The sequence below is a fragment of the Diadema antillarum genome, unplaced genomic scaffold (genome assembly GCF_040938485.1).
Source record: "Diadema antillarum isolate AM-2024a unplaced genomic scaffold, OU_Dant_1.0 scf00000071, whole genome shotgun sequence".
Classification (NCBI taxonomy): domain Eukaryota; kingdom Metazoa; phylum Echinodermata; class Echinoidea; order Diadematoida; family Diadematidae; genus Diadema; species Diadema antillarum.
Genome location: NW_027270960.1, coordinates 6250556 through 6277222, shown reverse-complemented (window position 1 = coordinate 6277222; position 26667 = coordinate 6250556). Strand labels below are relative to the sequence as shown.

At 37.5% G+C, this 26667-nt stretch overlaps 1 protein-coding gene across 1 annotated transcript; it reads left to right on the top strand.

The window, feature by feature from the left end:
* Positions 1-8593: 8593 nt before the first annotated feature.
* Positions 8594-15823, top strand: LOC139717007 (antigen WC1.1-like). The gene is made up of 7 exons (XM_071628523.1): positions 8594-8735; positions 10102-10215; positions 10723-10944; positions 12741-12824; positions 13256-13534; positions 14293-14499; positions 15774-15823. Exons 1-7 carry the CDS (start codon positions 8594-8596, stop codon positions 15821-15823), a joined length of 1098 nt encoding a protein of 365 aa, XP_071484624.1.
* The last annotated feature ends 10844 nt before the right edge of the window (positions 15824-26667 follow it).

The window sequence follows — 26667 nt, the reverse complement described above, 5'->3', positions numbered from 1 at the left end:
ACCACCGCTAACTCCATACCAACGATGCCAATCATTCTGTATTAAAGGGAAGGTACAGTTTCGGTAGAGATGGAACTTCAGGTTTCAAACTTTTTTTGATGATGATGATATCTTTGAGGTAATGGGATACCTTTTTATAAATCTTTAGAGGCTTATGATTCTGAGACTAGTGAGAGGAACTCAAAGTTTGTTCGATGAGAATTAGTTTTGACACAAAACGAAACGAAAATGAAACATAGCGACCCTCCGGGTGGGACCCACCTTTTATTAGGATTGCCTTGTTTTACTTTGTTTTTAGATATCTCAGCCATTTCAAAACCGATTTACATCAAATACACTTTGCATTCCTGTTTGATAATTGCGTGCTCTAGAAAATTTCATGAAGTGGTTTCTATTCTCGCAAAAGGCGAAAAGCTGAATCCTCACCTCAACCAATACAATACAAACGATAAAAGGTACTAAAGATTGATGGAAAGGCACAATAATTCTCAGTATGACAACTTCTTTAGTGTCTTTCTCTGTCCTTATTCGAGCAGGTAAACGTGATGTGCGGTTGCATGCAATGTTATGGCCATTTTCAACAATGCATGACTATCACTGAAATAGTTTAGTTTTACTCAAACGAAACAGTAATGGACATCGTAAAACTGCTGGTCGGAAAAAAAATGATGGTAGAAGTATACATTTTGTGAACACAAAACAAAAAACAAACATATTTTACTGCACAATGAATGTAATAGAAAATACATGCATTCAAACTTTCAAATGAATTTGATTCTGATATATGTATAAGATGAGATTTTAAGCATGGTTGAAGAGAACATGAATACTATATGTCATGTAGGACTTGAATAGACAATTGATTATAGTGTGGTTTTGCAAACTTCAACTACGACATAGAGATGCATTCACATGTATATATATATTTTTTTATTCTCAGTATTATACATGTAGGGAGATGTTGTTATTTCGTATCAGAGATTGAAATTCCATCTGTGTTTAAGTTATGACTGTCAAAACCACAGAGGGAAGTGGAAATTGTGCGCTTCCTTTCGGATATTTTATTATTTTTGTTTTCTGTCGGTGGGGGTGGTCGTGTAATATAGGTCTGTAATCTTTTGATGAGCTTCCGCCAAGCTTCGCCACGATGTACCTACTCATTGCCCGTTCTGGGACAAGGATAAGTTCTTTTGAAAACATTTCCTCGACTCTAGCTCATTGTGGTCGGCATATATGTATTCCATTTGAGACTATTTGCCCTGCCATCGACAGACTTCGCATGCAATCCATGATATACATGTATTTAGAATCGACTAGGATTAAGTGTCAAGGTCATACATGTAGGTGTCACTCTCTGAACATACACAGTCATATGCATCCAAACATTGAAAGGATGGTATAGTACTGGTGGGGGGAGAATTTCGCTTTTAAGTTTTTTGCGAGATACTTAGAAACCACTGTATGAAATATTAAAGAGCATAAAATTCTCAGAGGAATTCAAAGACTATATATATATATATATATATATATATATATGAGGAATATGAATGAAAAAAAAATGAAAAATTTGAAATATAAGATATGAGAATAAAAGTGAAAATGAAAAATTTGAGATATCCAAAAGCAAAATGAACTATGAAAACCATGTTAATAAAATGTCGATCGCACCTTGGATAGAATCGCTTCATTTACCATGGTTTTGGATATCTCTGTCAGTTCAAAACCGATATTATACTCTTCATATTAACTTTTAATTCCTCTTAGAATTACATGCTATTTTATATTTCATAAGAGGTTTGTCATTATATTTGTCAAAAAATAATCATTAAAAAAGTTGGAAACCTCACTTCAACCATTTCAACCAAAGCTGTATTATCCCTTTAACACAACCGGATATTATGTCTGACAATTACTGACGGAAGTATTGTGCAAAGCCAATAGATCCTTTCCTCACATTGTAATCACCCCTGGAGAGAAAACAAAGTCGTTCCATATCATTCCATTTCATTAGAGCATTGGCGAAAAGATTACACTAACGTTGATCGATTTGATCAGCTAATGATCATTTTGTAATGAGTAGCGAAAAGTGTTACATGAGTTAATTTTCTTCAAATCATTTGGGAAAGGTCTACAAAGTACCCACATGTAACATGGAATATTTACCAATTTAAGATTTGATTTTTATTGGATTATAAGTCAAATTTTGTTTTAGTCCTGTATTCTAACCATGCCCAATAATCAGATTCATCATGGGGCAAATAGACATAAACAAATTTTCAAGGACACCAAGTACTTATTTTTAAAATGTTTATAATAATGTGGCACTGTGTTTTTAACCAGCGTTGAGAATCATTTTCTTTTGGATTCTATTTCTTTTTTCTGTGTGAATTGCACAAGGCAATATCCAAGTTTTATAGCGATATTCTTGATCTAAATACTATATGCATCAATGATAATGAAGATCGTTTTTGTTTACGACACTATGGTAGTGGAAACCACACAAGGTTCAGCGCTGGCTTTGTAATTGAGGATCGGCGATTTGATTTAGGTTTTTGTTGTTTTTCGCTTTTTGTATGATCTAGAACGTGATACTTGTCGTTCATTGCAAATCATGTTTTGTGCGGAGAACCAATCAGGTTGAAGGAGGTATTTGGGTTAGTATCATGACGTCAGATAGTCAACCTTGCCCTTGACGACCTCGCACAAATCGAATGATTAGCTGAGTTGAAGAAAATTGTTCCCGGATTAATAAAAAAAGATAATTATTATCCTGTGTTAGTCGAAACTCATGTAACTCAAAGGATTTCTCAGTTCTATTAATCAAAATGTCAGTATCAAGTTGATAGAATGTGTAATTTTCATGATTTTTTTTTTGTAAAATTCCCTTCATATTTTCTTCATATTGTTGATCACACATGACGTCATAACCTCTATAGTATTCTCCTCATTCAGTGGTTTCAACACCAAAACTGTAAAAATTCATAACTTTTGCATCGATTATCCAATTTTCCTCCAACTTTCATTGATTTGTTCTACTAATGTTGCTGCCTTCACTCAATCTGCATTGCTCTTTGGGTTAGCGTTTCCCCTTAATTTTGGATTCGACCCCGGCAAGGTTGACTGTCTGTGTGGAAGGAGTGGTAATTAACATGCTTTTTTTTTTCGTCCAAGAGCTAACTGCACCTATCCACTGGGGATGCCAAAAAAGTTTGCTGGCAGTGAGCTAAACAATCTAATGTTCACGCTTTAATAGTGCGAAAAGGGTTTTAAAAAATGGAGACATTAATCTGTTACCTCCCACTTGTTGTACTCTCCCTTAATTTCAAACATAATTATTTTACAAAATTCCAAATTTGCAATGGATTTAAAGCATTGCACAGTTCAAGTATATCGCACAAGTGCCCTCCTTATTGCAGCGTTTAATCAATGACGGAAATGTAATCCACCTCCCCCCTTTACTTTCCCCCGTTGAATGATTTCCGACAGATTACAAAACCAGCTAGTAAGGGGTCAAGTCTTCAGAAACGCGTAGTACGTGGGAGGGGGGAGGTATCCTTTACTTTACATCCCGTGTCACTGCTTGAGGAGGTATTAAGCGCAATATCAACACTCAGTCGGCAATAGTCTCTAGAATACTTGCTGTGATAAATAGTGGTTTATGAATTAATGATTATAATCAGGCATTGGCATACAGGCTTTATTAGAATTAGCGTGAGTGTTACCAAGTAGCGTTATAGTAGTTGAGAATGTCTAGAAAGAGCGCAAAGACATTCAGAGTGCTTCTTAATGTATATATTACTATCATCATTAACTCCTTTAATTTACAATTTGAGTTGACTTGTGCTCGTGCTCTGATATGCATATCATTGGTGTTTTGAATTCAGTGGGATTAAGATATCTGTTTCTGAGAGATTAGACACGAGGGCAAGATCCTTTGACGTAGGCGTGTATTAGCTTGCATTTGCTAATTTGGCGTATTTGATTTCTTGTCAATTAAAGGGGCTGTACAGTACTGGTTGAGGTGGAAAGTCATGTTTTGAACATTCCTAAGTGAGATAATGAGAAACCTCTTTCGAAATATGAAAGAGCATGTAATTTTAAGAAGGATTCAACGTTTATTTGATGAAAATTGGTTTTCAAATGGCTGAGATATCCAAAAAAGTGATGATAATAAAAGGCGACAGGCCACGCCTTTTTTCAGGATCTCTTTGTTTCACTTTGTTTTTGGATATCTCAGCCATTTCAAAACCGATTTTCATCAAATAAACTTTTGCTACCCCTTAGAATTGCATGCGCTTTGACATCTCATAGAGTGGTTTCTGAATATCTCACAAAAAGTGCTAAATCCTCACCTCAACCAGAACTGTACACACCCTTTAACTTGAGAAGAAGAGAGAGTTTAGTATTTTTATCATGTTCTAAATAGTGCGGTCTTTTCACACATGTCACTGTCCATCGTATTCTGAGCACTGCGCATTCGTCTTGTATATGAGTTATCATTTTACGACCAATAGAAACGTGCATGATATCCATAAATTCATTGTTCATTTCATCGTTTCTCTTTGTGTCCTCTCCGCCCACAATATTCTTTAGTTAGGGCCTATTCTAAACAACAAGGTGATGATATCATAATATGTTTTCCACATAACATTATGTAAATGCATAGTAAAGTGTAGTGTATTGACACACTTTTACAGATCAACATCGATCTTCTCAGCACAAAACATATCACATCAGCACTGTGCATGCACCCTCTGCACTGCTGTTCACTACACTGTAAAAAAAAATCGGTGTTAGATTTAACACCACAGGTGTTAAATCTAACACCGATCAAGCTTCAAAAGAGGACCACACCCACAGATGTAGAAAATGTATTGTGATGGTGTTAAAAAGTGTTCACCTGGCACTTCGTGGTGTTAATTTGACACTGGACTAGAGTTAATTCAATAATGACACCGCATGGTGTTGATTTGATATTGGTGGTGTTAATTCCAATGGTATAACACCCGTCCAGCTTCAATAGGAGACCACACCAACTGGTGTTACTGTGGTGTAATTGTGTTTACACATTTTTTTTTCAAAAATCAAGTGCTTTATCGGAAAATTCTTTATCATCTTGTTGAAGTTCAAAATTAACAAGAAGTGCAGTAACTAAGAAACTATTCAAAAAACAGTTTTACATTTTGAAATGACACCCGGAGGTGTTAATTTAACACCATGAATGAGCACCCGAAATTTAACACCAGCTCGGTGTTTCATATCTAACACCGGACTTTTTGCAGTGTAAAGTGAGTAGCGAAAAATGTTATTAGTTTATCATTCTGGGACCATCTTTCTGGTCAAGCTCTGCCTATGAAGATAGTCCCCCGCATTTCCAATTTGATGTAGGGCCTATACATATTTTCTCCCTTTAAACCTATTTCGAGGTGTTCCCTATCGTATACAGTGTGCCTTCAATTTGACATTCGTCCCCCCTTCCATGCCTTCATACTTATGTTTTATTTTTTTTTTATACAATCTTATTCCTTGATACATGAATTGAAGCGTTGGTACAATTCGTATAATTCAGAACATATAGTCAAAATTGTGTTATATATTGTATTGAAAACGGAATGTAGAAAATAAACTGAACTTTACTGAACTGAACAGACACGGACAAACGGACAGACAGACATGCACAAGCAACAATATTGGCAGAGTTGAGGCGGAGTTAATCTCCGTGTCACTAGAAAAGAGACAACTGGAAAACTTGCTTCCTCATGGTAGCTAAACAAGGAAATCGATGAAACGTCAAATGGTGGCCAAATAATCATCATTTTGAGTGTTAATTGGAGTCTTAAGAGGTATAATCAAGGAGCTTCAACAAGCTCCTTGATAGGATAATTGATATGACACTGCTTATCGCGGGTAAACGTAAAATCCTCTTCCACGCGGGAAGTTCTTGCATATGAAAATCCTCTTTGGAAACCGTTTAGCATTTTGCTACCGTTTAGCATTGTTTAGCATTTTGCTAATCCTTAAGATGATGCCCTTACCGTGAATTTGTAAATCCCGCACATGGAAAATAGTCTTCTGATGATAACAACAACAACAACGACAACAAGAAAATAATATTGTAGGGCTTAATCAGCAACGATTTTTATAAACGCAAAGCATGAAAAATTTATTGATTTCATTCCTTCGCTTTACTGCATATCTGCTATGAAATTGCCCCTCTCCCCATCTTCTGTATTCTCTCACAGAAAAGAAAAAAACGTGGTGAATTATTTGTTGTTTACTGGTGAAAGGTGCCAATAAGGTAGCCTTGCACCCATTTCGGCAAGATGCCAGTTTGGCGAAGTGTGTTGGATATGAAACAGTGACCCGACCGCCAACCCCCCCCCCCCCCCTCCTTCCGCAAACTCTATGAAATACAGTGTATTGTATTTGCAAACACGTTTCTTTCTCCCTTTTTTTTTTGGGGGGGGGGGGGATTTATCATTGTACCGTGACTAATTTCAACTCTGACTCCAAGCTTCTCCAGTATTTCCGAGATTTCCTCCCATAATTCCTTGATAACACCCAACGTCTGCATATGTAAGGTAAAGGATAATTCCGTTTCCGAGGCAATCGCAAAATCGGGACAGAGGGAATTTGCGAGGGCAAACATTGAGCCTTAAGGATCATTTTAAGCGACGAACACCCCCCCCCCCCCCAGCAAACAAATGACATCAGAAACGGCCGTGCCTTCATTTTGCGACAGTGCTAAACTTAAGCCCCTATTCAGTAATTGTTTATGCTTTAGACAAGCTTCAGATTTAAACGCCTGTGAAATCTGATGTACATCCAACATGCAAGCTAGTAGTAGTTGTGAAACCGTCCAAGACTTCACGACTCATTGTATATCCTATCAACACTTAGTCATTCATTTCAAAAGTGGCTACGTTTCAAATACGATATCAGTATTACGACATGCGTCTGACCGTTTGTCCCTGCTCCTTCATATCCTCAGCTTCCTTACTGTCTATTTGTTTTTAACAAAAAACAACATAAGAAAGAAACAAAAAAAAATCTCCAATAAAACCTTCCTCTGAAACTTTTCCTCCGTCACGCGCAGTTTGTAGTGTGATTTTGTTTTGTGCTTGTTTGTTTGTTTCCTTTTTTTATTGGAGGGGGTTCTCATTGGCCGTCCCATATATAACAAGAAAATATACACACGCACTTCTGTCCTTCCGCTGGCTCCATGAAAAAAAAAAAAAAAACCGCATCACCTTCAAGATTCTTCCTCTTCTCTACCATCAACCATTGCACATATTTGCCTCTGATGAATACTCGTTATTTTCGCAACCCTTTAGGAAATCTCCGCTCATCTATAATCACAAAGTTTATCCTGACCTTGGGAATCGTGCTTGAGGCCAATTTTTTTCCATTCAAAAACTAGCGGCTATTTTGGTACAGTCAATACTGCAAATGCAATAAGCAACAAAACACGAAACAAACAAACGAAATACCCGGAAACCTTCCACATATACTTTTCCTCCGTCACGCGCAGTTTGTAGTGTGTTTTTGTTTTTGTTTTGTTTTTTGTTTGTTTGTTTGTTTGGTTGGTTGTTTTTTTTTTTGGGGGGGGGGTTCTTTACAGGTCCTCCCATACCTGCTAGATTACTTACTCACACGGAGAGAAAAAAACGAGAAAAAAAAAACACACACACATACATATACCCATATTACCCCAATACTTCTGTCCTTCCGCTGGCTCCATGAAAAAAAAAAACACGCATCACCTTCAAGATTCTTCCTCTTCTCTACCATCAACCATTGCACAGATTTGCCTCTGATGAATACTCGTTATTTTCACAACCCTTTAGGAAATCTCCGCTCATCTATAATCACAAATTTTACAGGTATGAGTTTATACCTGATCTTGGGAATCATATTTGAGACCAAATTTTTCCATTCAAAAACTAGCGGCTATTTTGCGACAGTCAATACTGCAGGTCTCATCCAAATTGACTCTCTATTGGTCAGACCCAAGTTCTAATACTCTCTAAGCATCACACTGACTAGTAGTTATATCAAATACTTGATGCTTGCTTTGAATCGTGGTTTCACTTTGTGAAATGCGCCTAAAGCAGGTAATTTATGATATCTATATTAAGTTTACTGGTTTGCTTCAAATTTGTTCACTTCTACTCGACATTGCGCAGAAAACTTTGTTCGTATATCCACTTTCTATTTTTTTGTTCTCTTCATCTACCTCTGTCTCCTCCCTCCTCTCTCTGTCTCTCTCTCTCTCTCTCTCTCTCTCCTGTGCTACTTTTGCTTTCGTTCCCCCTTTCTATTTCTGTGTAAATTTATACCTTCTCACCTCATGCTTCTATATCTCATAGCTTGTCTTCATCTTTCTGATACGCGCATTTTGCAAAGAAAACATTTTGGGACATCGCATTTTTGCCATACTGTAACGTTGACCCACCTGCCTTGACCTTCAAATAATCCGCGTAAGACCAAATCATGGAGAGAACTAAGGCTAGAATCAAGACGAAACCTTTCGAGCACCTTCCTTCCATTCCATCCCTCCTCCTCTTCCTCCTCCTCCTCCGTTACCTGCATCATGCCTTCCTCTCATGCCAAGAAGCTACGTAGTCCCCCGGGCCCTCCCGGGCAGACAGCGGAAGCGGCGCTACGTGATACAAGTTTGGAGACAGCCCTGCCCTTCCCGAACTGTAATGAATATTGTGTCTGTGACTTCACAGGTGCGAGACATTTTGGGAACTCTGTGGAGTTACACCGTGAAGAAGTCCCACGTAGAAATTGTCTGAGATTACAATGGCATAATTGCAAAGTGATAAAGCACAGACAGGTAACTCAATAAAGACAATCATGATAAGTTTAGTGCCGTTCTGCCTGTAAATTTAGGTATTAGGCCTAAACATAATATTTGTCTTCATATTTAAATTCATCTGCTGTCAAAAAAAAATAACTAAACTCACAATTAATACTACTCCATACAGTGGTAATTTACCCTAGATCGAAAATATCTTTTGATACATATCAAATACAGGTATATCAGGCTTTGTACAGGCTATATAATGTGCTGTTCGATGCAGTCACATACAACAATAATAGTGTATCTTCCTTGGCTTTCTGTGTCATAATTTGTGGTTCAGTTTCTTAATCTGCAATGCTATTGTTATGAAATCATTATAATCACCGCCAAAGGAATGATATTCCAATTGCCACCGTGTTTTACATTTTAAATATTGTCATGCAAGGGATGATGCGGAAATACATTTTACGTCACACAATTCAACTTCATGCATGATAATACCGATAATGAGATTTTAGAAATATTTGTTCTGTTTTTCTACTTCTATTTGTCCATCCATCCAACTACTATCACTTACCGTTATTCATATATCACTATCATAACAGTCATCAAGCTGCGCAACACCTTTACACCCTTCATACATAAAAGGGGCATTTCACACCATTTTCATAATTTCACTTCATACAGTACGTAAATCGACAGGTCCATGTATAGATTTGTGGATTTTATTGTGGTCCTTCAGGAGAGAAACCAATACTCTGAAAACTCTTTAAAAAATTACACTGAACAATGTTGATGACATAGGAGCCTCACATATTTCAGAAATGTAGCAATGCACTTCCGTTACACTACTGCTTGCACAAATTCACCTGTGTAGAATCTATGCATGCCTTCTTTTGTTCTACTTCCTCGAGCCCCACTCATGCATTTCTATGGTGAGGCTGCCATGTCACTACCCTTGTTCATTGCAATTTGTTATCAATTTTGGAAACATTTTTATACCTCATCCCAATAACTATACATTCAGAAACTCGGTACTTAGTATAACTTATTTGAAGTTGTTCAAATGGAAAAGTCTAAAAATCATCTGGAAGTCTCCTTTAACTATACAAGTAGCCTCGTGTTAATCATAAGTATTATTGTTACTGACATAATAGAGATGATACTATTACGTCACAATGAATCGTCACTATCATCTTCATCATCATTAGTCGTTGGGAACTACCAACGTAGGTGTAACAGTTGAGATTTCGGTCCCAAGTAAAAATACATGGTCCACCTTTTTTCTCCAGCGCAGTCATGCCAGGGACGATGCGGAAACTTCAGCGGGAACGCACAGTGTCAGTGTCACCGCCAGTGCCTCAGCAGCAGAAATTGTTGTCCAGATTTCTGGTCGACGTGTGTCCGTAAGTCATTGCGCTGTCGAGCGAGATGGAGCTCAATCGTTTCTGATTTTGCAGACCATATCAGTGCCTTTGTGGTCATGTATGCATGTATGCGTGTTGTGGATGTGTAAGTGAGTGTGTAATATGATAAAGAGTATCATAAGTAGCATACATGAACTTGGGTTCACAGGGCTGTTTTTTGTCGATAATTACATTCTCATCTCGATTTCATATTCTTCGATATAATTTATTGTATGTTATTGTTCTCCATATTTTACATCTTAGTGGCATATATATATATATATATATATGTATATGTATATACATATCTAAGAAGGAAATTAAAAAAAGAATACCCGATTTTATAAGATAAACGTTCTACATTACATTAATTAGAACATTTGTACCTGCATGTAACATCTCAAATAGTACTACTAGTTGAAATAAGCAAAATTGATCTTCGTTTTCTTGTTTATATAGTGGTGTCTTCTTTCTTCCATGTTTTATGACGTAAATACATCCTAACAGATGCTAGACTCGTCGACGGCGATTCTCCAAATGAGGGCCGAGTGGAACTCGTGCTGGAATCGGAAAACTTCGGTACTATCTGCCCCGACGGGTGGTCCATAATGGATGCAACCGTTCTGTGCAATCAGCTGGGATATCCGGGCGCTTCTCTCCGTACTGTTGGCGAGGCATTCGGGTCGGGGAATCTCCCTGCACTAGTTTCCGCTTTCCTGTGTAACGGAGGTAAGGTTCGTCTCTTGTCTCCTCCGTGAATTTATCTTCTAATTTTTAGGAGTTGCACCTATAAGACATTGAAAAGACATTTCCGAAAGAAATCTAGTCAAACAAAGGGGGAGAAAAAGGTAATGAAAACATCTTAAATCGCAGTTTGGATGTAATGTATTATGTCAACAGACTCACTCAAACAAAATGGTAGTGCCCTCTAAGAAAAATAGGTTTAACTTTGCACCTGTAAGTGTGACACAATCCAATTATTGTAACATCTTTACCGATGCAATTCTGCACCACTTCAGACCAGAAAGGTGCAAGGTTATACCTTTAAAGGTGCTCACTGGTCTGAAAGGGGAAGAACCGCACCCGTATAAGGTCTACTATTATATAACACGTAAAAGTGCTAAGTTGAGCCTATTAATGTCTCTTTAGTGACCAATATTCTCGCTGGAAGCAGGTTGATGGTAGAGAGAGTTAAGGCTGAATTCGAGGGCTCTCGAACAAATTTGACAGGTTGCTGAAAGGGGAATTTGATAAACTATGTCACACTATGTAAAATCAAAACAATCTACACGTGTAAGATTACTGCGAGAAATAAGCAGATGAAGAGTCATGGTCTCACTGGCAAAAGAGTTAATGAGCTTTTCATCTCTTTTCAAAACAGCCCAATCGGTCGTAGTCTCTTTCGGAAAAAATAGGAAGGTAGCATTCATTCATTCATTCATCCTTTCACTCATTTTTATTTTCAATATCAAGCAGAAACATACAAAATGTAATACCGAAGTTTAAAGCAAAGATTACATTACAATGTATAAGGGAAATGTATGAGTATCTTATGCACGTTCCAACTCACCAAAATAAGCACAGACACACACACGCACAATCATAAACTCACACACACACACACACAACCACACACACACAATAGACTAGTAAGGATACCACCATATAATAGCAAAATAACCAACTTGTCTGTCAACAGAAATCGCATCGATGGACTTTACCCTCCACCTTTGCAAGCATTGAAGTTTGAATACACAATCGTGAAGAGACAGTTACTTTTTTTGCCCAGAGATGCATGTAACTAGCTTGACACCCACACACGGCCCACGAGTCTATCTGTCAAGGAGTCATACAGCCCACGAGCGACTCGTGGGCTGGGTGATTTCATTGGTGTGTATCTCATGGACTCTTTTTTTCACAAGTATCTACAGCTCGTGGTCAGACACGTGGGTGTCATACTCGTTGGATGACCCCGTAGAGTAACAGGTAGCTCGGGTTGTTATGTTAACTGACGATGCAGGCAGCCAGTTTCTTTACAGTTTGGTGAGTCAACTATTAGGCCAACGTTAATGTTGACCGTAAGCAGCAAAACTTACTCAGATGGTGCGTGTGCACATGAGTGTATAATGTGTACACACTAAACAGAGCTCGCGTATTTTTATAAAAACTTGCTTGATTAGAGAGAGAGAGAGCACAAAAGGCTTTAGATCCAAAAAGAAAACTTTTTTCAAGCTTGAAATTCACAGACTTCCACGTTATGACAAGGTTTGTTTACTTGTTGTTTGCTTCTGGTCTCGGAGTTTTCAAGGTAAGGCGTTTACTTTCATTACAGATGCCAGTGATTAATTTTGAGGATAATTTATTTTTTGATGTATTATCTATGATATATAGTAGTCACAATCACATTATTTGTTATTTATTGGGAACAGGAAGATCCCTGTAGGGATTTAGTTAAAACAACAACAACAACAAGAACAAGTGGGTAGCTACATAATGTTTTTCATCTTTTCCCCTTTTCTATATAGGAGAACACAAAGTGACCGACTGTAATTTTACTGTCCTGCAAGGAAATTGCCCCGAAAATGGTGCGGCTGGAGTGATATGCCAAAGTGAGTAACCTTTCAACTCTTTCAAATGGTTCGTGTTGCTGGAAATGAAATAAATGAAATGAAATGAAACGAAACGAAATGAAACGAAATGAAACGAAATGAAAGGAAATGAAATGAAACGAACTGTTCAGTTCTTTTTTATACCGCTAACATGATGTAGATATCCGTAACCAGGAAAAAAGCATTATAACACTTCGGCTGTACTCGGCAGTGTACAGTTCTCCTTTGCCATGTTCGTAATCGTCTTTGCTATACCTATGAGTACGCATGGTAGTGTGTTAATGCGAGGATATCATCAACATGCATCGAATACGTTTAGGCATATGCCGCTTTGCCGTCGCTTCATTTATCCCTCGTACAGACATACTTTTCTTCTCCTTTCCTTTGAATAAGTAACTTTCTTCAACCCCTAACTTTCCTCTCAAACTTAGAACCGGGCTATCAAGGCTGCTTCGGTCGCCCGTCCTCTTCCCTGCTTCTGCGGGAACATCACCTCTCGGACCCCGCCATGACCGGCGACATGTGTATCCAGCACTGCGCTGCGGGCAAGTACGAGCTGGCCGCCGTGCGCGGGGTTGACTGTACCTGCGGATTGGGGATTCCCATCGACAGCAACTACTACCACGACTACAGATGTCGTATGCCCTGCCCCGGGGATCCTCGTCAAATCTGCGGTGGATACACCGAAGGCAGACTCATGGTGTACAAGAGTGAGTAGGCCCTACTGAGAGAAAAATTATTTCTCTTCCTCAACTAGCGACGACTCCCAATGTCTTGAAGATTTGTGTGCAGGTCACTTGGGGACCTGTCGGATGATGACATCATCGCCAGTCTCATTGCATATGGGGTCCTTAAAAACATGCAGAACTGGTCCAATAGCTCTCCTATTTCATGTCCGACTTTATGACACTTCCGTCATTTTGATTTGCTCAATTATTTCATTGAAAAAAAAAACAACTTAAAGCTTGTGGTGGAATAGGATTTTAAGCCCCATAGAAATCGAACAACAGTTCTTCAATCAATTTAGCAATATTCATATCTTGACCCGGCCCTTCCGGACTTGATCTTCTTCTCAACAACATAGCTAATACAGACCATTTTCATTCTAGAGCCGAATGCCCACCGTGCGATCTGGTGCGAGCTCTATGGGGCGTCAAGTGTGGCCTATTTCGTTTCGAAATCAGTCATTGCGTTACGAAATGACAACATTTCGTCGACGAAATAGGCCAAGCGACACTTGGCGCCCCATACAGCCCTTACCAGCTCGCAGGCTCAGGTCGCACAGTAGGCTTTGGGCTTTAGACATATTCTTTAAAAAACTGGCATCGCTTGTTGATATATCTTTACCACTTTAATAGCTAATTAGATGTTCAACCTCACCTTATCATAAACACGATTAGTCTCATTCTGTATTGATATGAGCCTACCTGGAGAACATCTCTGCTTTCTCTTCCCTTTTACACTTCAGCAAATTCCGGATTCTGCAGACATCCGGGCAATCCTTCCAACGGCCAGCGACATGGAGATTACTTCCGTTTCGGGTCAAGGGTCAGGTACTCTTGTGACTCGGGTTACGCGCTCGTAGGAAGCGACGAAATTCAGTGCATCCCAAGGGACAAGTGGGAGAGACCGATCACGAGCACCACGTGGAGCGCAATCGCACCTGTTTGCATAGGTAAGGTTACAGACGCACACGCGATTCTCGTAAAACGGCGCCACAGAGCTTTAGCGGGGCGCAGTCGGGTTCCGAGGAACATGCGGACACGTGATTTTTTGCCATTATTTCCTTTCTTTTAAGTAAGGTTCAGTCTAGATAAAAGTGCATTTGAGTGTCTTTTGCTAATTGTATTCGTATTTCAGTAAAGATCAACAGATAATGTTACGGGCAGAATCTTAGTTTGGAAGGTGTGTGTGTGTGTGTGTTTTTGTTTTTTTTTTTTTTTTTGTGAGCGTATCCAATCAAGTGATCTGAAGAAGAAGAAAAAAAAAACCAGAAAATTTTTTAAAGATATACACCACATTTTTTCTTTTCGGCAGATAAGTGATGCATTTCCACTGCATAGTCGATGCCTTTAATCTTCGCCATAATTAAGCAGACGTTGAATAAAAAGAAAGAAAGAACGGGAGAAACAAGAGTGGGATTAATAAAACAAACTCAGTGAAATTTTCGTTTGAATCCGGCCTAAATTAGTAGGAAAGTAGTTTCAAAGAATACTGACATTGTCAAGATCATACGGACATTGAACGAGGCTATGAAATTTCCGATTCGCTTACACTTTACTTCCTCTTTTTGCTGCATTATATTAAAGAAGATCAAATAAATCATATGCTTTCTATCAAAATGTTCTAGAGTTGTAACGATGTAGCAATGATAATGTTGAGAGAAGACGTTCGGTGAGTGTTGTTGAATGGAAGATTTAAATGAGGTGATTTTGTGGTATTTCATGTCAAACCAGAAGATCTGCGACATCATTTCTGCTTCCAGCTTTGCAGATGTATGATTGTGACAAGTAGTAATATTTCGCGAAAACATTCAAACGCAAAGTTCTATGATTTTCATGTTCTTGTCCGATTCCAATGAGCATAATTATTTTGCTTTTTGTGTTTTTAGCAGTCAAGTTGATTATAACGTCACTCTAATGAAGTAATTGTAAAACATTAAGGACGAGAGCAGTAGAATGTTTTGGACAAAATTCGTGAGATCAGAAATCGCTTAGCCTTCAGGTAATGCAAAAATATCTGATAAATTCGTTTCAGGAAACGATACAGAAATGGGTCATGTGAATCCAACGAAAAAGGGTAAGTGACGGCATCGATTGAATTTAGTATATGTAGGCAAATGACAACGTCCTGTAAATAAAAATAACCTTCTGCCAAAAGAATTTTCTCTGGGATTATTGTGAATGTGAACCATATTGTAACGGTACCTATTTCACAAATTCATTACAGAAAACAGCACAGACGGTGACCTTGTGAATTTGTCGAAAACTGGTAAGTGATCGAATTGCCCATAAACCGTTTTCAGAACACTCTTGAATCGCTGTTTAACATTCAGATAAGATGCGATGTGCGTTTTCTCATGTTGATTCATTTTTATTTGTTGGAAGAAGAATATACCGAGAGTCTTAATTAAGAAATGACAATCGTAACTAAGAAAAGGACAACATGATTTTTGTTGTCCCCAATTTTACATTGCTTGAAAAGTTCAGAGGATTGAGAGAGTGGGTTTGAGCTATTCTTCGAATGGTGATTTACGTCGCAGGGTAAGTTCCCATTCAAAAGATACAAGATTGTCTGTCCTGATAGATGAATATGAAAAGATAATAAAAGTTTATATTTATGTACTAGAGTAATTTGTCTTTTCATTTATTTGCTTGTTTATCTCGTAAATTTTCCCATACGGTGCACACAGGACTATTTGCACGAGTAGGGTCTGCCTAATACAATAATTTTTTTACTGATCTGAAAATTTAAGTACAACTTGTTTTGTAATTTTCTGCGTTTCTTTGCTTTAAACCTTTTTGGGACAGGTGGAAAGGTAGTTGACGTCGTAGTTGGACTCGTCGTAGTCGCCTTCATCGTCGTTGTCGTTGTTGTCATCCTTTTCATTTGGCGATTAAGAAGGTAACTTAACATTGTCATCACGTTCGTCTCCAACATCTCAAAAAACTATCTATACCGATGCGTTTCGTTTTAAATCTTATTTTTGTGTAGAAAATTAGCACTTATTGTATCTACAATGTTGTGGCAATCGATATTTTGTTCTTGCTTCGACACACGGCAATGGGGCAATTGTATTCCAGAGACTGATAAGAATGGACCACAATGAATAATATTGTTTCATCAACATGACGAGTACTTTGGTTCACGTATTTCTTATCGTCAAACGCATGCTGAACCTCTTGTAAGAAAATGAAAAATACGAGAATGGCAATAGGAGACTGAATAAAGCACGTTTGATGGTTCCCCTGTTTTAATCTGTTATCTGCACTTAACCAACATTATGCATTTGGCTCATTCAATACTGACGGTGGCTTGAATCAAGCCCCTTTAGTAGAATAAACATGTTGTTTTTCCGTCTCGTGACAAAGAGAGTATGTGTGTGGGTTGGTAGGGATGTATAAATGTTGTGTCGCATAAGTGCTGGTATAGCGGGAATATATATATATATATATATATATATATATATATATATATAATATGACACTCTTGTCCCTGTTGGTTTCTCCCGTACAGGAAGAGAGCATTGGATAAGACAATAGCACGAAGTCCCCGGGAAGACAGCGCCCCTAACGAGTACAATAGTCCAGTTTCCGGTATGACAAAGGCACCAATCCCAGAGCGCGCCAACTTGCAGACGAGTGCGCAGACAGACGATTATGTTGGCATGGAATCGTCGGAGAGAAACGAATCAAGTGGCGGGAAGAACTTTAATTCGAACAAATGCGTAGAGCAGCAGGACTCGGAAATGAGCCATGAGTACTTCACCCGAAATGAGTTGATTCTTCCTGAACACACCTACCACGAATCAACAGACGTGTTTTACTCAACAAAAATTGAGAAAGAATACATGTACTGATACTTGGCAGCTTCTTCTAATGAAAAAAAAAAATGACTGTGCTTGATTTGCAATTCAGTATGACGGCCCTATTGTGCATAGTTTATATTGGCTAGGTACTTGTCTGTATATATGTGTTACTTTGAAATGTGATAAAGTTGTTTATGTAAATGCTAAATGTCATCGCCAAAGGGTCACGTGATCATGATTACTCTCTCAGTGTTTGTATTTTGATAGAATCATATTATCTACATCCTCTTTGTCATTGTTTTAGGCCGCAGCAACACCCCCCCCCCCCCCCCTCTCGGTCAATACACTACTTCAACAGCTAGTTTGTTTTTTATATATTAGGCATGGCGAAAGTGTTCCTAGTGATTGTTTGAAGTCAGTGCTCGGATGGCAGCAAAACCATACAAATCTTACGTGTGATAATTGCATCCATGGGACTATATCAGGGTGCTGTTCGTTATTCAGAAGGTTCGTTATTCAGAAGGTTCGTTAATCCGAAACACACAAATTCCCTATACCTAGATGTTCGTTAATCCGAAAATGAAAAAGGGTTTGTTAATCCGAACAATTGTGGCGTTATCCCGAAGGTTCGTTATTCCGAAGATTTGTTAATCCGAAAATGAAATTCGGAATAACGAACCTTCGGAATAACGAATCTTCGGACTGAAGAGCCTTCGAAATAACGAACCTTCGGAATAACGAGCTGTAACCCTATATCAAGACATCGACTGTTTTGAACGTTTAGATTCAAACTTCTCACTGGAATCGTTTACTTCGTGACAGTGAAGGAGCATCAGAAGCGGGACTCAATTGAAGTTTCTAACATGTCCTCAACAGAATAGTATGAATCGATTTATATCACATCAACTCTCTCCCATCGCATGTATACAAAGGACAACGAGAAGATTGCGTGGGCTGTGTCATATCTTTCCAGAAAATTGTCAGGGCGGAAACTTCTCAGCCTGTCACGGAGCTGACGAATACTTTTACTCGGCATCGACCCCAGGCCATCACTTCAAAGCAATCAGTCATGTACATGTACATGTATGTGCACACATACATGTGAATTGTTTCTCCTTGATCCTTATCGGTTTCATTGAAAAAATAAGAACATAATATATATTCAAATATAATTTAAAAAAAAACATAGATATTAAGGTCACTCGTTTATCATCAGTCTAACTGGTCAATACTAACGAGAAAATATTTATATATGCAACAACATTCCCCTTGAACAATATTGGATCATATAAATCATTTTTATTTTATAAGAAAAGTACGTGATGAAAAAATAGACGTGTATAAGTGACAAACTGCTTCAAAAGTATAAATGCACACAGAAGGTGAAGTGAAGTAAAGAGTCCCGTGAGGGGACATTTGAGAGCAACTTAAAAATGTAAAACTTAAAGAAAGGTTATTCCAAATTCGACCATCTCTTTCTTCTTCTTCTTCTTCTTGTTCCTCTTCTTCTTCTTCTTGTTCCTCTTCTTCTTCTTCATTTTCTTCTTCTTCTTCGATTGATGTCATGACATTTCTTAGCCTTTTGCAAAGCCAGCGCGCAATAATTTGTGAACGTGCACAGTCACAGCTGGTGTAGCAACCTGCTAGCGGAGCTACGCTCGATCCGATCCTATCGCTATGTGCGAGTCCACTGCTTGCTGTCTGTGTGCGAGTCCATTGGGAGCTGCCTTTGCAAGAGGCTAGACTTTTCTGTGCTTCTGAGATCCATTCCTCCTGAGAGCTTCTTGCCAGTTTCCCTATGTAGAGGGTGCTCCTGTATGCATAACTATGCATAACTCATCTTTATGTATGCACATGCTTGGGAATCTTTACCAGAGCATGAAATGACCCACTATTACTGACCACCATCTGTGTAAAGATATAGTGACATGGCAAGGAAACTCTCTGAAACATGTTATCATTTTAATGGTGAGATAAGGTCTAAGCACTGGCCATCAATGATTATGATTCATCATTTATGGAGTATTTATAAATCTTTGATATGATACAGTTTCGCTTATGGTAGTATGGATACGAGTGCATTGCACAATAAATTGAATTTGATGTTTCTTTCTAAACTTTTACGTGTGTAGGTCTGTTCGTTTCTGCTTCTTTTTACTTCTTTTGTTGTTTTGTGTGTGTATTTTTTGCTCTGTTTTTTAGAGTCATGTGAAAAGAATAAGATGAAAAGTAAAGTGAATAAGGTTTTATCGTAGAATTGCTGGAGGGATTTTTTCTTGACCGGTTGCAGCCTGGTTGACTTATGTGTCACGGGGGGGGGGGGGGGGTAGATGAGTTGTGGTTGCTAATTGTATAATGTAGCACATGTATTCTGATTCTTTAATCGAGAATCTGAAAGTAGACCTAATACAATTACAAACATAGGGGAAAATCAAACACGCACACACACACACACACACACACACACACACACACACACACAAGAACACACAAAGTTTCTTAAATGAAAAGAGAAGATTAGTGAGGCCCCGATAGAAAGTTTTCATGATTCTCATTTCATCATCAAAGAGCATGATAGAGCTTTGACCAATCTATGAAGAGGTTCTCCACAAAATGGCTTGATTTGGGTGTTCATATGTTTTCAGGGGCATCTTCGCGTGTGCCATATTTGCTCGAACATCACTACGAATAAATCTTAATGAAGTAGGCCGGCTCGGTTTATATCATTAACTAGTAAACTACATAATACCCTGGTCCCTACACTGTAAAAACATCGGTGTTAGATTTAACACCACGGGTGTTAAATCTAACACCGATCAAACTTCAATAAAGAACCACACCCACAGGTGTTAAAAATGCACTGTGATGGTGTTGAAAAGTGTTCGCCTGACACTTCGTGGTGTTAATTTGACACTGCACCTGGTGTTATTTTGTTTGATAGATACTTTATTTTCTGCAAATCAATATACATTGTACATAAACTGAATAATCGTGAACATGGGAAATATACAAAGTATATTTGAAACAGAGTCGTTTGACTTGCATAAACAATGATATAAAAGGAAATTAATGATATTACAGTATGCATGTCTATGCAGCTGGGATTACAATAACAATATTATATTTAGGAAATGATAATGCAGAGGGCCGCCATTGTAAGCATTGCTTGAAAAGATGGCCGGCCCGAGGAAAAGGTAGGTAGGTAAATTGGTAAACAATACAAATTCTGCTGCGAGGATAGCAGGGGAAAATAAACTCTGATGTGTGAAGGTGGTGAATGTGCGTGCGAGTGCTTGAGAGTGCACAGGGGCAGATAGGCTGGGATTTGGAATGATAAAATTGGTTTGCTGGAAGAGGGAATGACTTACGATGTTGCTACTATCGGGAGACCAACATAAGTCATATAAATTATTCGGGCTTAATTCGTATTTGAAGTATACTGTGATAAAATATGCTTCTTTAAGTTTGCTTTGAATGAAAACAAGGAGGCACACGGTTTCAACTCTTCAGGAAGAGTGTTCCATGTATCCGGACCGTGATGTCTAATCGACTTTTGAGCAAGTAAAAGCTTTGGATTACTTAAATGAAAATCATGGGAACGACGGGTAGGGTATGAGTGAATATGATCATTAGTAACTAGGGCATTATGGAAAAATGGTAATAAATTTCGAATGTGTTTGTACATAAATATAGCAGTTAAATATGAATGTATATCATGGGCCTTTAGGGTTTTTAGGCGATAAAATATGGGATCAGTGTGAGCCAAAAAATTTGAATGTGTGCATATACGAAGAGCCTTTTTCTGAAGAAGAAAAATTGTGTTCAATTTGGTTTTGCTACAGTTGCCCCATACAATATTACAGTACATTACATATGGTAGAAATAAGGTGTTGTATAACATCATTAAAGTTTGATCATTAATTAAGTATTTTATTCTCCTTAACACACCAGTTGCCTTAGATATTGCTGTTATAATATTCTGGACATGAGTATTCCAAGTTAGATTGTTATCTAGGGTCACTCCTAGGAACTTGGTTGAATGTTTCTCAGCAATGTTTATATCATCAATAGAAATATTTTGAGGAAGGGTGGGTTGAGATTGAAGAGTATGAAAATGTATAAAACATGTTTTATCAATATTCAATGAAAGCTTATTACTTCTAAACCATTTCGAAATATTACTTAATTCCATGTTAAATGTATCCACCAATGTTACAATATCCTTGTGGGAATAAAAAACATTGGTGTCGTCTGCAAATAAAATGAAGTTTAAACGAGGAGAGGAATTAATGATATCATTAATATAAATCAAAAAAGTAGGGGCCCGAGGATAGATCCCTGAGGGACACCACATGACACGTTCAAATGGAACGAATGACTGGATTTAAATGCAACATATTGTTTTCGATGACTTAGATAACTTCTAAACCATGACAAAGTAATCCCTCTCACGCCATAATTATGTAATTTTTCAAATAAAATGTCATGATCAATAGTGTCGAATGCTTTACTAAGATCCATAAAAACTCCAATTATGTGCTCCTTTTTAATAAGCGCATCAATAATATTATCAACAGATTTAATTATAGCATAATCGGTGGAAAATCCTTTCCTAAAGCCAAACTGATTCACATTTAATATTTCATTTTCAATCATAAACGAGGAGAGACGCTTATAAACTAATTTTTCTAAAATTTTCGATATTGCAGGTAACAATGAGATGGGTCTATAATTTTTCCCCAGTGATGGATCTTCTCTTTTATAAATGGGGATAACTTTGGCGATTTTAAAAGAGTCTGGAAACTCACCGTTAAGTAAGGATAAATTAAATATATGGGTGAGAGGGGCTGCTAAGGGGTAGATTATTTTTTTCAAAAAATTCACCCTTAATTTGTCAGGCCCACAGGAATTACTACATTTCAGAGATCGAACAATATCAATAATTTCTGATTCATTTATTGGAGTGAAAAACAATGAGTTTTGATTACTTTCAGGTAAGTAATTTTTATAATTTTTGATATTTTAGACAGTCTCCATCAGTCAGTGTGTTCAAAAAAGCCTTGAAAACACATCTTTTCAGTAGCAACTAGTTCGTAGCTGTATATATAACATTTATCCAATTATACATACTGTCGTACATGTTTTGAATTGATTGTAAGCGCTTTGGGCCTTGTGGGAAAAGCGCACTATAAATAATAGTAATAATAATAATAATAATAATAATATCATTTATGGGAATAGATGCAGCTAAAGAAGGACCAACATTAACAAAAAAATTGTTAAAAATATTTGCAATTTGATCAGAATTAGTAATAACTTTATCATTATGGGTAATGCTATCAGGACATTCCGTAGGTTTCTTTTTGAGTATTTCATTAACAATCCGCCAAAGAGCATTTTTATCATCCTTATTAGATTCGAGTTTATTTGAAATATATGATTTACGTGAAACTCGAATCAAAGAAGTTAATCTATTTCTATATGTTTTATACCTTTTCACGTTTTCAGGAGTAGGTTTCCTCAGAGATATTTTATAAAGACGGTTTCGAGTAAGAATGGAATGTATAAGACCTTGAGTAATCCACGGTTGCCGGGCTCTTTTCCTTCCATTTACTTTGGGAGTTAAAGGAATATGTTTATCATAATAATCTAATAGTTTTTGTAAAAAAAATTTCGTAGGAAGAATTAACATCTTGGAGTTCAAAGACGTCATTCCATTGTTCTTCGAATAAATCTTGATTCAATGACTCAATATTTTGTGGCGTTTCATTTCGATACATTTTCAAATATTGTTTGGGTTGGCGACGTATTGGAGTTATTACAGATTTATCATTAATCATAAAAATCGGTAAATGATCAGATATATCTGAATAAAGGATACCGTTCATACAGGTTTCAGTTATAACATTAGACAGTATATTATCTATTAATGTTTTACTGTTGGTGGTGTTATTTATTCTGGTAGGTTTATTGATGTGGGGATGCAGTGAGTTGGAAAGTAGTATGTCATGGAAATGGGTAGGTTGTAATAAATCTATATTGTAATCTCCCATCAAAAAAATGGATTTTCTTTCTCCAAAAATTTCGTTAACACATTGGTCGAAGTTGTCAATAAAAGATTGAACGTCATTTTGTGGAGGACGGTAAATAGTACCAACTATAATATTTTTCTCATTATCATTTAAGATTTCAATAAATAAACTTTCTGCTCCCTGAATACCCAAATCAGTTCGAATTTTAAATCTAATATGATTATTAACGTACATGGCAACCCCACCTCCTATGCCATGTTTTCTGTCATTACGAATAAAATTATAATTTTCAATGCCAAATAGGTCCGGGGAATTGGTGTGCAACCATGTTTCGGTGACTCCTATAACGGAGAATGGAAAATCATTGAGGGAACTTAAAAATAATTCAAACGTATCGAAATTTTTAGTTAAGCTTCTTGAATTAAGGTGAATTAAACTGAAATTAGCACAAATCTGATTTGCCTTATTGAAAAAAAACTGACTGTTGAATTCATTGATAGTGAAATACTGGCTTGTGTGGTTGACTAGCTGTTGGTCATCTATTCCAAAATCAAAATCCATTTACAATGAGTGACATTACGCAGTAATGGCCTATCATGAAGTATGGTGCAACGGGAAGTGCAGTGCACACCGTATACACGGGATGTATACGATGAGGTGCATCGGTGCGTGACGTGCTGTAACTGACCATTAGGAGAAGTGACTGAAACAAAATTACTGACATGATCTGCAGGACTGCAGAGCATAGACACACAAAAACACAAGAAAGAAAAAAAAAGTATTGAAGAGTAATAATCGACCGTAACTATCTGCCTTACGCAAAGCAACATAGAATCAAAACGGCAATAAACCAGCTCTGAATTTATCGGTTCTAACATTAACTTTAGAAAATAAACGTAAACTTTATAACTGAACTGAGAACAATATCACGATTTCGGTAATGAGAGTGACATGAACAGCAAAGTTTCTCGTAAATTTTACCACTGAATACCGGCAAAACCCGCGGTTGGTAAAGAGAGAGGGAGAGAGAGAGAGAGAGGAAGAGAGAGAATCTTTAGAGATTTTAAGAATAAAGTTTGAAACTTAAATCAAAATTGCAATGAGAAATCAATGTAAGTACACTATGGTCTAGCATCGACGTCAAGTCAATGAACCCATGGATCACCCCCCCCCCCCTCCACCCTCCGCAACAAGTCACCCAGTCAACCCGACGTACAACAACACATTATAACAATAAACAGAATTCTGCATTCGGGGCAACCTCATGCAGGCCACCGGTAATCATGGAAACCTCGGTGAGGCATGACAGAGGCATGCATAGAATACTTTGATCTAGTTTCAATAGTTTAAAAAAAAACAAGAACAACAACAACAAAACTTGATATTTTTGGTCATAAATGAAAACGTACATGTATATGTTATGGGCTGAATGGGGACCCTGTTTGTGAGGCATGTGGTGGGTCGGAGAACGTCCCTTCGGCTGGAACAATTAACAAACATACATAACTTATGTTTACAAAAGTGAATATGCCATTACCGACTCAATAATATACATGTAGGAGACGTTGGTACAGGATGATTCCCATTGTACCCTATAGGGTCGCCTCCAATTATCATACGGTTACAAAATGTAAAGGGAAGAATATAACACATTAGTACACTATCTTGTATTTCAGTGTAAAGTGAAATACACTGAATATTTAACATTCAATAAAAGGAAAACCCCCAAAAATACCATGTAAAGAAGGAGGAGGAATCGGCCATGGCTCTCTCATTAGATCCACGAAACTGTCGAAATGAGCTTTGATGTAAGCGATTTTCGAAATCATTTCGGTAAAGAAACAGAATTTAACGAAAAATAAGTGATTCTTATGAATAGCAGAGGATGTCTCTATATACCCGACACAAGTGTTGCCAATTTAAAAATTCACTGATTATTTACATTTTACGTATTGGCAACTAGAATGGTATGTATAACAGAGAATCAGGGAAGAGGGAGCTCCTCTCTCCACTGGGTTAAGGAGCCCTTGAATTTCATACGTATTGTACATAAATTGTAAGAAAGAAAATGTAGAAGACGGAATAAGGTGTAAGAAAAAAAAAACAATATGGGACAGATTAAGGGGCTGAAAATAACGGCCAAAAGGCATATTAGGGATTAAATTACTCAGGATCACTTAGTTTTACATGGCCAGAATACGCGTGGGTAACCACAAAAGAAAACAATAACAACTAATCTTATGCGGTTAAAAGATTGAGTAATCTTATTAAACATGCACAAAATGATAAACCACATTCGTATAAACATGCATATTTTCCGTGGATCAATGAGTAGCAAAAATAATTTCCGATCTATACTATCAAGTGACTCGCCAAAAGGATTGACGGAAATCACATCAAATCATTCAACATCGAATAAAACGACATACCCTTGAGTTGCGTGAACTCGGGAACCAAACTCATTCTGATAGTCATAGCCTAAGACCAAGCAGTGTGGATATGTGAAATACAATGATAATTCCAGATACATTTTTCAGCTAGTTCAGTCAGGTTTTGCGGGACATAATCTCAATTGTAAATGAAATGCGTGCTTGACAAGTGATAGAAGTAATCGCAAGAATTGAGAGCAGCTGATATCATAGCTTGGTGGTATAGTTGGTAGAATGTATAAACACAAAAGATATAAGACAAAATCACCGCATACATGTAGGTTAAAGACCTTTTATCTATGGACTGGTTGTATCACATGAGAGAAATTCAAAGACGTATGGGGACAAAAAGTATGCATTGCCAAGCACTAAAACATGAGGACAGGTGAGAAGGACTTCACTTCTATCACAGATAGACATTGGTAGCATAACAGTTTGGGTTCATTCACCTGCGATTTCACGGCAATGTGAAAGAAATTTGGCCTTTGAAAAAATAGAGTCTGTTGGATTAATAGACAAAATTGCTCACAGTTTTGTAGGTTAATTGTTGCGAATAGCTTCCTAAGCCGATGATTGAAAACATACCACTGTGAAGCCAACGTTTGGCCTGTATGTAAACACTTCATTTTTCTTTTCAGACTTTAAAAAAAAAAATCGTCTTTTAGAGTGCATTAAAGATTTCGCTGTGTATGAGCATGCTTATGACTCATTTGTCATATTTCGTTGAGGTCGAAGAGAAGAAAAAAAATCATTCAATCCATTGTAATCCTTTGTCGGGAGAAAAATAAAACAGATTTGTAATGAAGGGAACCAAAATAATGACCTTTCTACCCGACACAAGTGTTGCCAATTTA